The sequence below is a fragment of the Odocoileus virginianus genome, chromosome 10, assembly GCF_023699985.2.
Source record: "Odocoileus virginianus isolate 20LAN1187 ecotype Illinois chromosome 10, Ovbor_1.2, whole genome shotgun sequence".
Lineage (NCBI taxonomy): Eukaryota > Metazoa > Chordata > Mammalia > Artiodactyla > Cervidae > Odocoileus > Odocoileus virginianus.
Window position 1 is genome coordinate 12,496,604 of NC_069683.1, and position 14,906 is coordinate 12,511,509.

Sequence of the window (14,906 nt, forward strand, 5' to 3'; positions counted from 1 at the left end):
AGGGCGCCGTCAGCTGCCGCAGGGCGCGAGTCCCAGGCCCGCGCCCTCCGCGGGCGCCCCCTCCTCACCCGGCTTGATGCTCTGCTGGCGGGCGGCGGCGCGCTCCATGCTGTCCTTCACGCAGTAGTACAACTCCCGACACTGCGGCACGGGGAGGGGGCGCGGCGCGGAGGCCAGTCAGACCGGACCCCGGGCGCCCCACCCGCCCCGAGCCCAGGGCCTCGAAGGCGGCCTCGGGTGGCCCGCCCGCAGCCAGAGGCGTTCGGAACTCCACGTGCGGCCCCACCTCCGGGCCCGCCGCACTCGGAGCTCAGGCGGGGAGGTACCTTCTTCGTGTAGAACTTGTTGAGCTGGGTCTCCGAGCCGTTTCTGCGCCACAAGCACAGCACCTTGGTCTTGGGGCAGTAGGTCATGTTGATGAGCTTCTCGTACCACCAGCGCTCGTACACCGTCCCGATGTTGCTGCGCAGCACCAGGCAGTCGTCACACACCTGCGGGCGGGCGGGCGGCGGCCCTGGTCTCCTGGGTGTCTCCCCGCCCCGGGGACGGATGCACGCTGGGCGCTAAGAGCATCCCCCGGGTCAGGGTTCTCCCCCACACTCAGCCTAGCTTCGGGGGAGACGCAGACCCTGAACGGTTGGACATGCCGTCCACCGGAAGGGTTGCTGGCAAGAGCAGGAGCCACTGAAAGGAACTCGTGGGCCAGTAAGGAAGCCCACGTCTCACCTCAGGGTTGATTACCTCTTACACGTTCTGGACGTAAAGTACGCGGAGGCCATCTCCTGCCTCTACCTTTCAATCTTAGGGATCATCTCTTTAGTGACTGAGGCAGACTTAACCGAGGAGGAAAAATGGGAAAGGAACACATTTTCTAACCCTGGCTCAACTCCAGTTCTGCAGAGATTCTTTTCAAAAATTAATTACACCAATGATACATCGACACTGCTTAATGCAATAAAAAGAAAAGTTATCCAGCACAGGATGATATAAATTAAAAGGCGAAGTTCTCCTTCACAAAGTTCCTCTTTCTTGCTCAACATTCTCCCGCAGGCCAATGAATCTGTCCATCTGCCTTCAGTTGTGGAGGAGGCAGTTCAGCACGATGGGTAAGAGCACCAGTCTAAGATCTGACTGCCTGGGTTTAGATTCCGGCTATCACCTTACTTAGCTGTGTCACCTTAAGCAAGTTAATCCGTGTCTGTATGTCCTCATGTATACGATGAGGACAGCAATAACTTCATGGAGTTATTGTGAAGATTAAGTAAGTTAATGTGCATAAAATTCTCAGAATAAAGCCAGGCACGTAGAAAGTACCCGAGAGTCAGCTACTATACCAATAATACAATTGTGATGTAGGAAACAATAATTATGACGACCATACTGACGATCCTCCTTCTGCAAAGGAGACTTGTCTTCCCGAGTCCTGACCACGCTCTGTGCTGGTGTCACACTGGCAGCACCTCAAACTCATCCTGCCCAACTCTGAACTCTGCATCTCCCGGGCAGCTCCTCCCTCTGAGCTCCCTGTCTGATAACTGGCATTTCCGTCCCTCTGGCTGCCTGGGCCAGGAATGAGACCCCACCATTCCGCCCCATACACCCCAGGACACTCTTTCCCTCCCCTACTCCAGCCATTAAGTCCTAACTCTTTTTCAAGTCTAAGCTCAAGGATCACTTGTGAGCATCACCCACAACGCCCAGGCCTTCTGCTGTGTACCCCCATGACATCTGCCCCCTGGAAATCTCTCATAATACTCATTATACTTTATGACACTGGGTGTTTAATTTCCTGACTTTCCGAATGGCTTATCAACCCTATAAGGGCAACAGAAACCATATCTCCCTGATTCACTACTGTAACCCCAAAGCCAGCAAACCCAGCAGAGTGTCTGGCTATATTATGTGCCCCATAAAAATTGGGTGAATGAATAAGGAACACACAAGACTATCAGCTTTAATCTACCTACATAAGACTTTACTGGAGTTCAAAAGCCTGAGGAAGACAAGGGCCGAAGTAGCTGAGTAGCAATTTAGAGACTTGAATCCTACCGCAGCTTGACTCTGTGCTTCCCTCCGTCTGGAAGGTGGAGGACACTACTCCGCTTTCCATAACCCTTTGAGACCATCAGGTAGGGCTTTCCCTGGTGGTACAGTGGATAAAAATCTGCCTGCCAATGCAGGGGACACGGGTTCAATCCCTGGTCCGGGAAGATTGCACACGCCTAGGAGCAAGTAAGCCCGTGCGCCTAGAGCCTGTGCTCTGCAACAAAGGAGGGGCCACTGCAATGAGAAGCCCAAGCACCACGTGGAGGAGCAGCCCCCGCTCGCCACAACTAGAGGAAGGCCATGCCCAGAAATGAAGACCCAGTGCAGCCAAAAACAAGTAATTTTAAAAAGAACATCATGTAATGGAGGGGAAAAGATACTTAGAAGAACATACGATTTCTACGCTAGAGAGACAGAGGTAGTAACGTGTCATACTCGCCTACACTGCTGGCGGAGATGTGAACTGGTATAGTCTTTGGGATGGCAATTTGGCAAAAATCTATCAAAACTGCAAATGTATAAAGTGGATACCTGTATCCATATGGCTGTGCCCCTTCGCTGTCCACCTGCAACTATCACAACATCGTTAGTCGGCTATACCCAGGACAAAATGAAAACTTTTTAAAAAGCTGTAAACGTGTATCAGCTTGATCCAGAAATGCCTTTTTTTAAATTAATTTTTATTGGCGTACAGTTGCTCTACGGTGCTGTGTTAGTTTCCGCTGCACACCAAAGTGAACCATCTACGTACAGATCCCCGCTTTCTTGGGTTTCCTTCCCATTTAGATCACCACAAGCATTGAGTTCCCTGTGTTACACAGTAGGCTCTCATTAGCCATCTATCTTGTACATAGTTTGATCCAGAAATTTCACATTAACAATCTATCCTATAGAAATTCTCATCTGAGTATGTGAAGGTTTATGTTCAAGGATGACCAGTTAATCCTTGCTTTAAAAAAAAAAAAAGTGGGAGGGACTAGTTAAATAAACCATGGCACATCCATAGGAAACCTAACGGTTGAGCATCCATTTAAAAAAGACCAATTTCTATAATATGGAGACATACTATGGATATATCTGTGATACATTCAGTGAGAAAAGCCAAATTATAGAACAATAGTTGTAATCTGGTATCACTTTTATCAGCACTGAAATAAAATTCAGTATTTATATGGATTTTACACAAATACACTTAAAAAAAAAATCTAAAAGGATTCATACCAAATTCTTTACCAGCGGCTACCTCTGAGACATGGCATTGGCAGGAAGTGAAGGAAAATTTTTACTTTTTACTTAATTGACTTCTATAGGGTTTGAAACATTTCCAGCATATATTCTTACTTTTGTAATTAAAATAAAAGGCAATAAAGGTGATTCTTTAAAGTCTTTGCAAATTGTTATCCAACTGATCACGCAGCCAGCAGCCTGTGCTGAGAACGGTTAAACCTGACAGCCTCACGGTAGCCAGGTGCTGACAGAGTGAGCGAGGTGACCCTGCTTTGTGGTACAAGGCGGAGCATCCATGAGGTGACGGACCCACCCCAAGCTCCACGGCCCTCGTCTGAGGCTCCGTGCACAGTGGTGAGAGTGAGTCCTACGCGTCAGGGAACCCTCTGCAGAAGTTTACTCTGCAGCAGGTGTCCGAAAGTCCTCAGCTCCGACAGGCACTCACAAATTCTGTCATTTCAAGGGGACATGAAAACATCAGCCTTCTCAGCTACCTCGCCATGCAAGTTTCTGCCACAGAGCAGGTACCCCACCCTAAGTCTGATACCTCTTCAAAAAGCTGTGACTGAAAATCAAATTCAACTGAACCAAAAGGCAACAGGGTGTTAGCTAATTTCACTACTTTACAGAGGAGCTGTACTTGGCCCCTAAAATTACTTAGAAAGAATCTTAGCCATTTTAGAATTAAAAACACAGAAATGAAGAAAACGTGGCCAACTTCCTTCATAATACTGGATTAAGAAAGGATTTTTCTAGCTATGACTTAAAATTCAGAAGCCAGAAGATAAATGACTGATTAATTCAACTACAAAAAAAGTTAAAAAAAAAATTCTACACGGCAAAAAATACCGTAAGTTAAATCAGAAAACTAATGCAGTGCAGAGGTCAGATTCCCACATGTGAACCCACTGGTCACAAGGAGAGAGCTGATCATATGAGGCAACAGGAAAATATATGGCACCACCTATTCTTGCCAAAATACTGAAACTGAAATTGAACAAATCTCCAGACTGAAACACTAGTTTGTACAAATACAAGTGATAGAGAAACATGTTACACAACACTAAGGAGATGCAATCAGCAAAAAAATCTAAAATGTAAGATGCTCCATACGGCACATTTTCCCCAACAAAATAAACAGCAACATGGAAGAGAAACTATAGGTTAAGAGATACTTTAGAGTCATATCAACCAAAACTATAAATGCATTTTCCCTTTGACCCAGCTATCCCACTTCTGGGAATTCTTAGATAAAGCTTCCTTTCATGCATGAAATGAAGCAGGCACAGCATCATCCAGAGTCACACTACTAACAATATAAAAATCTGGGAGAAAACCAAGGGTGTATATATACTGACTGGCAAAATAAAGTATGGTCTAGTCACATGGTGGAACACCACACGGCTGTAAAAAGAATGAGAACATTCTTTTTGTACTGATATGGAAGATCTCCAGGATATGTTTAATGAAAAAAAGAAAAAGGTTCAGATCAGCAGATATGATGTGCTACCTTTATGTCTGTGGTGCTGGAGAAGACTCAAGAGTCCCTTGGGCTCTTTTTCTCACTACAAGCAGCGGCTGCTGCTGCAGCCGGGCGTCACTTGGCTCCCACGGCAGACATGGCGACCCTGACAGTGGTCCAGCCGCTCACTCTGGACAGAGATGTTGCCAGAGCAATTGAATTACTGGAAAAACTACAGGAATCTGGAGAAGTACCAGTGCACAAACTACAATCCCTCAAAAAAGTGCTTCAGAGTGAGTTTTGTACTGCTATTCGAGAGGTGTATCAATATATGCATGAAACGATAACTGTTAATGGCTGTCCCGAATTCCGTGCCAGGGCCACAGCAAAGGTTTTCTCGTGTGTACACTGTAAGAGAATGTAGACATCAGTGGCAGCCCAGAGTCTAGAACCAGTACTACTTCCCAGGCTACAGCTGCAGCTTTTGCAGCTAGTGAAGGCCATTCCCACCCTCGGGTAGTCGAACTGCCAAAGACAGGTGAAGGCCTTGGTTTTAACGTGATGGGAGGAAAGGGGCAAAATTCTCCCATTTATATCTCTCGCATCATTCCTGGAGGGGTGGCCGAAAGACACGGAGGCCTCAAGAGAGGAGACCAGCTGCTATCAGCGAATGGAGTGGGATAATAAAGAGGACCTCCTGGGAAAATCATCGCAAGATATTGCAGCTAGTAGAATTTTCCCCACATAATACTCTAGTTGAATTAATACTTAACATAATTTCAAGTCACTTTTATTCAGTTTGTTGTTATTCAGTCACTGAGTTGTGTCTGACTCTGCAACCCCATGGACTGCAGCACACCAGACTCCCCTGTCCTTCATCAGAGATATTAATGAATTTGCACAAATTCATTTTTTCTCTCGGAGCTTGCTCAAATTCATGTCCATTGAGTTATTCAAAGTTACTGTAAGCAAATATACACATTTAAAAAACAAAGCTAGAACTTTTACCCTATTTATTTTTCATTTTCATTATAGAGGAAGGATGGCTTTAATATGTATAATAATAACACACGTGGAAAAGGCTAATGCACAGGTAATTCTTTAAGCCAAGTAAACAGTTACAGTGAAATAAAAATATATTAGCCCCTTTCCTGGGAAAAAAAAAGAGCAAGTATCTATTCATTATATTTATCTTAGTTTTCACATGAAGTTAAAAGTATGAACATATATTTTTTCACAGCCTCATATTCTTTGGATACCATTACCTCCACATGTAATAATAAGTTGTTAATGAGATGGTGTCATGTGAAATGAATAATTCTTCCCTTATAACTTCTACTTAAATCAAAAATAATAACCCAAAAGCAAAAATTTCAGAAGTATGAATAGAAACATATCAAAGCTTATTTACTTTTCTTTTCACCTGGGATCTGTCTTCTAAGAACTTAAGGTTTAAAAAAATAAATTAGATTTGTGTTCTTTGTGGTCATAGTGATTTCTGCTAAGCGCATAATATCCAAAATAAATGCATTTGAAATGTGATATTTTGTTTATAGCCATGAAATAAATTCTTCTGTATTAAAAAAAAAAAAAAAAAAAGAGTCCCTTGGACTGCAAGGAGATCCAACCAGTCCATCCTAAAGGAGATCAATCCTGAGTGTTCATTGGAAGGACTGATGCTGAAGCTGAAACTCCAATACTCTAGCCACGTGGTGCAAAGAGCTGACTCATTGGAAAAGACCCTGATGCTGGGAAAGATTGAAGGTGGGAGGAGAAGGAGACGACAGAGGATGAGATGGTTGGATGGCATCACCGACTCAATGGACATGAGTTTGAGTAAACTCCGGGAGTTGGTGATGGACAGGGAGGCCTGGTGTGCTGCGATTCATGGGGTCGCAAAAAGTCAGACATGACTGAGCGACTGAACTGAACTGACAATGAATGATAAATGGACTATGAAAATGAATGAGATAAGTGGGGAAAAATATCTTGGCATCCGTTCTAGGAGTTCCTTGTGACTTTCAAATGCTCCTCTGGACATGAACCAGCAGCACCTACCTCCATGAAAAAGATATCTCCATTTGTGTCTGTCCCTGCGTGTACCACGAATGTCTGCTTCTTCATGTGCCGGCTGCCACTGGGCCGGATGGAGAGGTCTCGTCCATTCTGCAGAAAGAGATCCTTTAGGGACATCTGAGCGTCCCTCTCACAGAGCAGTCTGGGCCCAGAACCCCCCACTCAGCAACTCAATTCCTATCGGTCGCCTCAGAGAAGCGCCATCTGCTGGCCACTGGCCACCATGGACGTATTCACAAACCTTGGTCTCAGGACTCTTCTAACGTTACTGATGAACCCCAAGAGCTAATGTTTTTGTGAGTTAAATTTATAGATATTTACCATATTAGAAATTATCACTGACAAAAGTTTTAAGTTTTTATTAATTCATTTAAAGTGTTAGTCGCGCAGTCGTGTCTAACTCTTCGTGACCCCCACAGACTGCACAGGCTCCTCTGTCCATGGAATTCTCCAGGCAAGAATACTGGAGTGGATAGGCATTCCCTTCTCCAGAGGATCTTCCCCAACCCCAGGGATTGAACCTGGGTCTCTCACATTGCAGGCAGATTCTTTACCTGAGCCACCAGGGAAACCCAATTCATTTAAAAGGAATTAGTAAATCATTAATAAGGTGGCGCAAGTGGTAAAGAATACGCCTGCCAATGCAGGAGACACAAGGGATACCAGTTTGATTCCTGGGTCAGGAAGATCCCTTGGAGGAGGAAATGGGCAACGTACTCCAGTATTCTTGCCTAGGAAATCCCATGGAAAAGGAGCTACAGTCCATGGGGTTGCAGAGTCGGACACGACTGAGCGACTGAATACAAGGGTACAATAATAAATCCATTACATGGTAATATAAATAACATATGTTTTTCAAATAACTCTATCTCCCAGAACAAAAAAAAAAAGTGAAGAGCAGCATTATTTTGCATTTTTGCAAACCTGATTAATGTTTGGCTTATTAAAAAATAGTTGCATTCTCGTATCTGCTTCTACATTTAATCCATTCTGACATGTTGCTTTGGCAGAGGTGTATTAAAGAAAATCTGACTTCAAAGATATGTATCTGGAAAAGGGAGGCGTATTCTACTAGGCTTTCCATATATATATGTATATTCTTCTCTGATGCTATACTAGAACTGCAAGTACTTTCTTAAACTTAGTTGCAATGTGGGATCTGAAAACACATAGGTGAACACTTTGTACTTCATTACATTATGATCCATTTGTCTGCTTTACACTTGGAGTTAAGCTTGGAGTGGTTAGTTGAATTTGCAACATCACACATTGGGCATCTGGAAAATACTGGTTTTTCAAGTTATGAAGCTCTTTCAAGTGTTGACAAATTTCATAACATAATATCAAAAAATCACATTCATTAATTTCATCACCAGTCTCACTAGAAAAGCCTTTAAATACTGGGAAGCTTCGAGCACAAAAGTCTGCTGAATACCCAACTCCAAACAATGATAGTTGGTTAGTCATTCTTTCAAGTGAAAATGATGTCCCATAAACAAAGCTGCCAGTTCACTGTGCAACTCAAATTATCACAAACTGCTTTTCCTCGAAATGATCATTGCATTTTGGTTTGCGGCAGAAATGCTCTCTGTGTATTTCTCATTTTGCCACACAGAATGTTAAGAAGATGTATAATCAGTAATCAGATTTAAGAAAACTGATGATTTTAACTGCTTCATCGAGGACACTCACAAGTAAGCTGGCTTTTCAAAGTCTTTTTAACCGAGAGAGCGCAGAGGTGGCGATACCAGCACGTTTGGTGCCACTGTCTACACTGTATTAAGGCGCCAGCGGTTTTTACCCACTACTGCTTCTGAACCATTAGTGTGCACACCAACCCGGTAAAAAAAGCAAATAACACTTCAGTATTGTCAAGAAAGCAGTATTCTCCTTGTGGATCCACAGGGGTCCACAGACCATACAGATGTTAAAAAGGCTGCACTAGGATGATTTCAGTGCAGAGACTCCTATCACAGAAGGGCAAACACCTAATTTAGAGTCCAAGCCCTATGTTCAGAACTAGGAATTCTGAAAATATCTGAGCCATAAAATGACCTACAGGGAAGCCTCTCCATCAGGCCTGGGGGCCCACACCTGGGGGCTGACTAGTGTGATGGGAGGACCCTGAAGAATGACTGAGACGTGCTCACCAGGTTGGCCAGCTGGTCAAGGACTTCATTGATTTGCTGACTGTACACAAGTCCAATATGGGACTTTCCCATCAGGCGCCTCACCTTCTTCCGGATGTCATTCTTATTTACCTGGAAAACCAAAACAGGACCTTAATAACCAAGAGTGACAGTGACCAGTATTCTCTCCACTGGATCAAGTCATGTCTTCATATTAAGAGAGGCCGGGAGAATAGGCGGAGGAAAAACCCAGGAACTCATTCTCAAAACAACTCTCTTCTACCCACCAGGTCCTTTCCTTTACTTGGGAACACAGTTCTCTCCCACGGCTATAAAAACCAAATATAACCAAGTCAAACTAGAACCTGCTATTCATTACTTTTCTAATGAGCAGTCCTTTTTACATCTACGGGAAAGTCTACATGATAGACTAGTGCTGAAAAGTAAATTCTGAGTATCCTTTCTAAGGTTTCAGAATCTACTACTTTAAAAAAAATTCTTTTTCCACTGAATCCTGTGGGGATTTCGATAGGCATCCTAAAACTATTCAGCAAAGGAAGCCCACAGAAAATTCAAAAGAAATAAGTGGCACGCCATCATCATCCCCTTTACATCACTCTCCAGCACACAGCAGCCTGGCCGCTTCAGAGAAGAGGATAACTGAGCTGCAGAGAGGCCTCAGACCTTCAGTGAGGAAGAGGGCCCTAGCAGGACGCCGTGACTGCTTCCTGACTGCACTGGGATCCAGGCAACAGGAATAAGCCTTGTCCTCAGCATTGGCAGTAGCTAGGCCTAAGCAAAACCAACGCTACCTTCATCAGAAGCATGTACGAGATGAGGTTGTGCAAGAGTGTGGCCAGCAAACGGTCTTCATCGTCCTCCAGGCGCTTCCGGTCGTGTTCTCCCAGGGACAGATACCTGAACGGGAGACCAGGGCACGTCAGCCCCCAGGTGGGAGGATGCAGAATTAATGGGGAAGGGGCCAAATTTGCCTTTTCCAAGGGTTTATAAACCTCGCACCTGTCTATCATTTCCTGGGGACCCTGGTCCATGCCCATTCCTTCTCTCTCCAACATCACAGCATCTAAGAACGCATCTTCCCAGAACTGCATTTGGTCCCATAAAGTAGAACGCTCTTTGCCTGTGTGGAAGAGAGGGTTTCTGAGGGGCTTATATAACATATAAAGAAGGCGGCTGCCAAACTAAGATAAAGAGTCAATTCCAGCAAGGAAGGGAGTCTTCACAAGTTCCAGAGCAAAGGAAACAGCAGACTCGCCACCCCAGATCCAGCATTCCTGCCACCAGCCCCGGCTGCCTCCAAGTGAGGCCCAGTCCCTCCCAAGGAGGAGGGATGAACAGCACACACAGAAAGGTGGTTACTTATAGAAAAGGTCTCCATAGCAGCGTCCTCTAACTGGTCCCACATCGATCCTTTGTCCCTTCCTGCCAGTTTGTGAGCAGGAAGGACCACGGTAGCAAGAAAGTAAAAGAAGACAGAAAGACAGACTGTTGATTAACACCAAGCTTCAGTCTCTTCTAGTGTTCCCCCACTGCTTTCCTCTCTCCAGACCCAGACAGTCGCCGCCTTCAGATATAAACACGCCCTCTCACATCCGCACTGAGATCAGCCAACGGCCATGCAGCTCCTTGCCAGGTGCCACCCTCTTCCCCGGCCGGGGCCTGCTTCCTTCCTGTGCAAGAGGCCTTCTCGGTCTGCTGCTCACCTAGGAGTCCCTCGTAGAGGTAGACTCGCTGGCTGACATCTTCAGAAGAGCGAACTGGGCTGCCCACCAGCTTCTCCTTTACACTTGGCTTCAAGCTATGGGCTTTACCCTAGAGAGAAGAGGCAACAGGTCAGCTGCCCGAAGCACTAAGGGACTGGGGCAAAGTAAACCCAGCAGCTTATAAGAGAGGCTCACACGTCGGTCACCATCATTAGCCACATGTATTCCAGCAGCCCTGCCTTGGCCACTCTGCTAGCCTCAATCAGAACTCAACCTGGGACTTCCCTGGTGGTCCAGTGGTTAAGAATCCACCTGCCAATGCAGGGGACATGGGTTTGATCCTTGGTCTGGGAAGATGCCACATGCCACGGGGCAACTAAGCCTGTGTTCCCTAAAGCCCAGGCACCGCAACTAGAGAAAAAGCCTTCACTCAGCAAAGGCCCAGCACAGCCAAAAATAAATAAAAGAAACCTTTTAAAAGAGAAGTCAACTTGATAATACTGCTTTCTGTTACTGCCTCCCGAAACATGTAATTGAGCTTTCATTTTTATTTAATTTTTACTACCTCGTTTCTATAAGACTCTTTGCTCTTAAAAATTAGACAAATTCTCTGTAGCAGCGTGATACAGTGAAAAGAATACTGGGTTTAAACTGAGAATAACCAAGAATCAGATCCCTGCCTCTTACTAGTTGTGTGATCTTTGGTACAAAACTTATTAGCTTCTCAGACTCATTTTCTTCATCTGTAAAAGGAAGGTTATAATACCCACTCAACAGGACTATTCCAGGGATTAAATGAGAAAAGACATATAAATCACACATAGTTCCTGGCACACATGCGTGTGCTATGTCGCTTCGGTCGTGTCCGACTCCTTGCGATCCCATGGACTATAGCCCGCCAGGCTCCTCCGTCCATGGGATTCTCCAGGCAATAACACTGGAGTGGTTGCCATGCCCTCCTCCAGGGGAATATATCCGACTCCCACGTCTCTTACGCCTCCTGCACCGACAGGCAGGTTCTTTACCACCGGCACAAGGCTGGCATTTGACAAATGTTAATGTTTTCTCTCTTACCATCTCTTAGAAATATCCTCCCACATAAAAATACCACTTTATCTGCCACTTCCACAACATTAGGCTTTATGTTCATCCGGGAAAGATTTTCAGCTGGGGAAGGGGTAGCTCTCACGCCCATTTCACAACATGTGAGGCAGCAGAAGCAGAAGCAGCCTCCAATCAGAGGGTCCTGGGCAACAAATACCTAATGAGCATGTCCAAATGCCAGCTACCTGGGTCACAGCCAAGGCTTTGTTCGGAGAACTGTATTACCTTAGTGTAATGTTATTTCTTGCCGAAACAGCCTATTTTTTTGAGCCAAGAAATTTAGGTCACTGCTCTCCGCAACTCAACTGCAGGAAGCGCCCTTACCCAGAAGCACAGGACAAGTGAGAATCTGTCCCGGGAAGGTGCCAGGAAAAGGAGCCCACAGCTGAGTGGCTTCTTGCAAGACCGCTGCAGCGCAGCACGCACCTCAGCTCCAGAACGGAAGTGCACCAGAAGGATCTGAGGTGCTCCTAATTAAAAGGGTCTGCTTAGACTCAGGGCCAGTTACAGTCCAGGAACGTGAACGGCTCTGCGGACTCAATCCTACCCCACCCTCCACTCTGGGATGTTACTGGCTCTGTCAAAAGCAGGGCTACTCAGGGCCCTGGGGTGAGTGAGAGTGGTCGCCAGGGCTGTGTGATTTATTTCATTTAAACAACTTCTCCCATTCTCCCCACAGACCAAAGGTGAGGACCTCTGAGCTCAGGTGGAGAACACCCATCCTCAGCTCCGCCTAACCACGTGGCGCGAGTGTCAGAACCCTTAACGCTGCCTGTGGACGCCTGTATACATTGCAGGGCTGTGTGTCTACAGACAGGGACTAAAAAGAACTCTAATTCCAGCTGATCACTGGCTTACTGTATAACCTAGGGCTAGATCTTTTTTTTTTCCCCTCACCTATCAGAAGAGATCGGTCATAGCAATATACGGAACTGCAAACTTCTTGAGAAGGGGAATCATGCCTTGTCATCCCTGATTCTTTCTTACTTACAGAATCTGGCATTTAGTCAATCACTTAATAGATGTTTATTCATGAAGGAAAGCTTTGAATAACTGTTAGGAATACATGAAAATGAAATGCTATTTTAAGATGCTACGAAAACAAAGCAGTGACCAGAATAAAAACAGGCTGACTGGGACAAAATGAGAGCCGCAGTTGCCCTGACATGGCCACAAAGGGATCACTTTGTTTATTTTAAACACGGGGGTTATTGCCACATAGGAGTCGAAGCCCTTACGTCACTGGGCAGGAAGCCTAACTTATCAATGATTCAGGAGATGGTTCCCAAAGTCCCAGAGCATGGCATCGGATGACTCTGAAAAGAGCTAATTTAAGAAACATTTTCCTGAGGGTCAGATATACGAAGGTTATCCATGCCTTCCTTCCCTTTTGCCTCCTAACTTTCAACCTTTTCTAACCTAGCCCCATCCCAGTGAACAGTGCTTACAAAGATAGCACTGGTGGCAGCGCTGGTCTCGATCTCACTGTCAGACAAGGTGCCCCGAGAGCCTGCCAAGTGGGTGCTGCCCTCGCCACCTGGGCCATCGCCCGCGCTGCTGCTGAGGTCGCTGTCTGCTCCCAGGGTCTCTCCAGAGCTGTTGCTCACCTGCAAAGGAAGAAAGCTGCTAAGGGGTCTCCCCAGGGGTGCGTCACAGAGATGCCAAGCGTGTTAGAGCTCTCTGCTGCCATGAAGAAAAAAAGGACCCAGCCTCAAAGGCGTGTTAAGACAGCCTCTGGAAGTACCTTCTTTACAAGAGGAGGAGGAGCCCTGGGTGAAATCTTGGGGTCTGATCCCATGAACAAAGACCCATGACAGGTACACATCTCCACCAAGAGAACCAAGCTGAATGACCTGATACTAAGAACAGCCTCCACAGGAGAGAGGGAACCCCTTCTTCCAAAGGGGGATGCACACCCCGCCCACCAAGGTGCCAGCCTGGTGTTCCCCTACCACGGTGCTAACTTCAGAGTCCTGACTTGAGCTTCGGATCATCACGGCGGGACTCACACAGATGACAGAGTCTGGATCAGTCCTCTGAAACAAGACACGCTGACTCAGACACAGTAGGGAACTGGCCCATCCACTCTCAGCTTCCCTAAGAAACACTGTATCTTCTTCCTCCTCCCATCCCCACCCTTCTATTGTCATCCCTGGATAGGTCATGAGAAATCAGCTCTTTTTCCTGAATTTAAAATATATATGACTTACAGAATAAGAAAAACAATGAATGTAAAACAAATACGTGCTCACTATGGAAAATATGTGGAAGAAATAAGGAAATTAAAAAAGCCATAAACTTACCACCCACATTAATCACTGTTATTAAGTCTTTAGCATACTTCCTTTCAGTCTTTCCTATGTATATTTTAAAAGTAAAATCTGAATCACACTGTATGTAGCTTTGTAAACACTTTCCCATGTCACTAAATTTTTGAAAATACAGTCATTAATGGAGACTAATATTTTTGGGCTCCTTTTACTGCAGATGGTGACTGCAGCCATGAAATTAAAAGATGCTTACTCCTTGGAAGGAAAGTTATGACCAACCTAGACAGCATATTAAAAAGCAGAGACATTACTTTGCCAACAAAGATCCATCTAGTCAAGGCTATGGTTTTCCCAGTGGTCATGTATAGATGTGAGAGTTGGACTGTGAAGAAAGCTGAGAGCCAAAAAATTGATGCTTTAGAACTGTGGTGTTGGAGACAACTCTTGAGAGTCCCTTGGACTGCAAGGAGATCCAACCAGTCCATCCTAAGGGAGATCAGTCCTGGGTGTTCATTGGAAGGACTGATGCTGAAGCTGAAACTCCAATACTCTGGCCACCTCATGCAACAAGTTGACTCACTGGAAAAGACCCTGATGCTGGGAGGAACTGGGGGCAGGAGGGGCAGGAGGAGAAGGGGACAGCAGAGGATGAGATGGCTGGATGGTGTAACCGACTCGATGGACATGAGTTTGAGTAAACTCTGGGAGCTGGTGATGGACAGGGAGGCCTGGCGTGCTGCGATTCATGGGGTCGCAAAGAGTTGGACATGACTGAGCGACTGAACTGAACTGAATATTGTATTACATGGATACTGCTGCTGCTGCTAAGTCGCTTCAGTCGTGTCCAAGTCTTTGTGACCCCATAGAC

At 45.7% G+C, this 14,906-nt stretch overlaps 1 protein-coding gene and 1 pseudogene across 37 annotated transcripts in view; one reads left to right on the plus strand and one right to left on the minus strand.

The window, feature by feature from the left end:
• MADD (MAP kinase activating death domain) overlaps positions 1 to 14,906 on the minus strand; it is a 40,729-nt gene that overhangs the window by 4,925 nt on the left and 20,898 nt on the right. For 15 of the 37 annotated variants that reach the window (XM_070473036.1, XM_070473041.1, XM_070473051.1 and 12 more), the window contains 10 exons: positions 13,721 to 13,804; positions 13,217 to 13,375; positions 10,665 to 10,773; positions 10,321 to 10,383; positions 9,961 to 10,081; positions 9,753 to 9,858; positions 8,962 to 9,072; positions 6,794 to 6,901; positions 327 to 491; positions 69 to 141 (listed from right to left, as the gene is read on the minus strand). In XM_070473036.1, the coding sequence (XP_070329137.1) occupies positions 69 to 141; positions 327 to 491; positions 6,794 to 6,901; positions 8,962 to 9,072; positions 9,753 to 9,858; positions 9,961 to 10,081; positions 10,321 to 10,383; positions 10,665 to 10,773; positions 13,217 to 13,375; positions 13,721 to 13,804 (1,099 nt within the window). The remainder of the gene's footprint in view (positions 1 to 68; positions 142 to 326; positions 492 to 6,793; positions 6,902 to 8,961; positions 9,073 to 9,752; positions 9,859 to 9,960; positions 10,082 to 10,320; positions 10,384 to 10,664; positions 10,774 to 13,216; positions 13,376 to 13,720; positions 13,805 to 14,906) is intronic. The other 22 variants (XM_070473049.1, XM_020871193.2, XM_070473052.1 and 19 more) reach the window with 3 other exon arrangements.
• LOC110123372 (protein lin-7 homolog A pseudogene) lies at positions 3,774 to 6,308 on the plus strand (annotated as a pseudogene).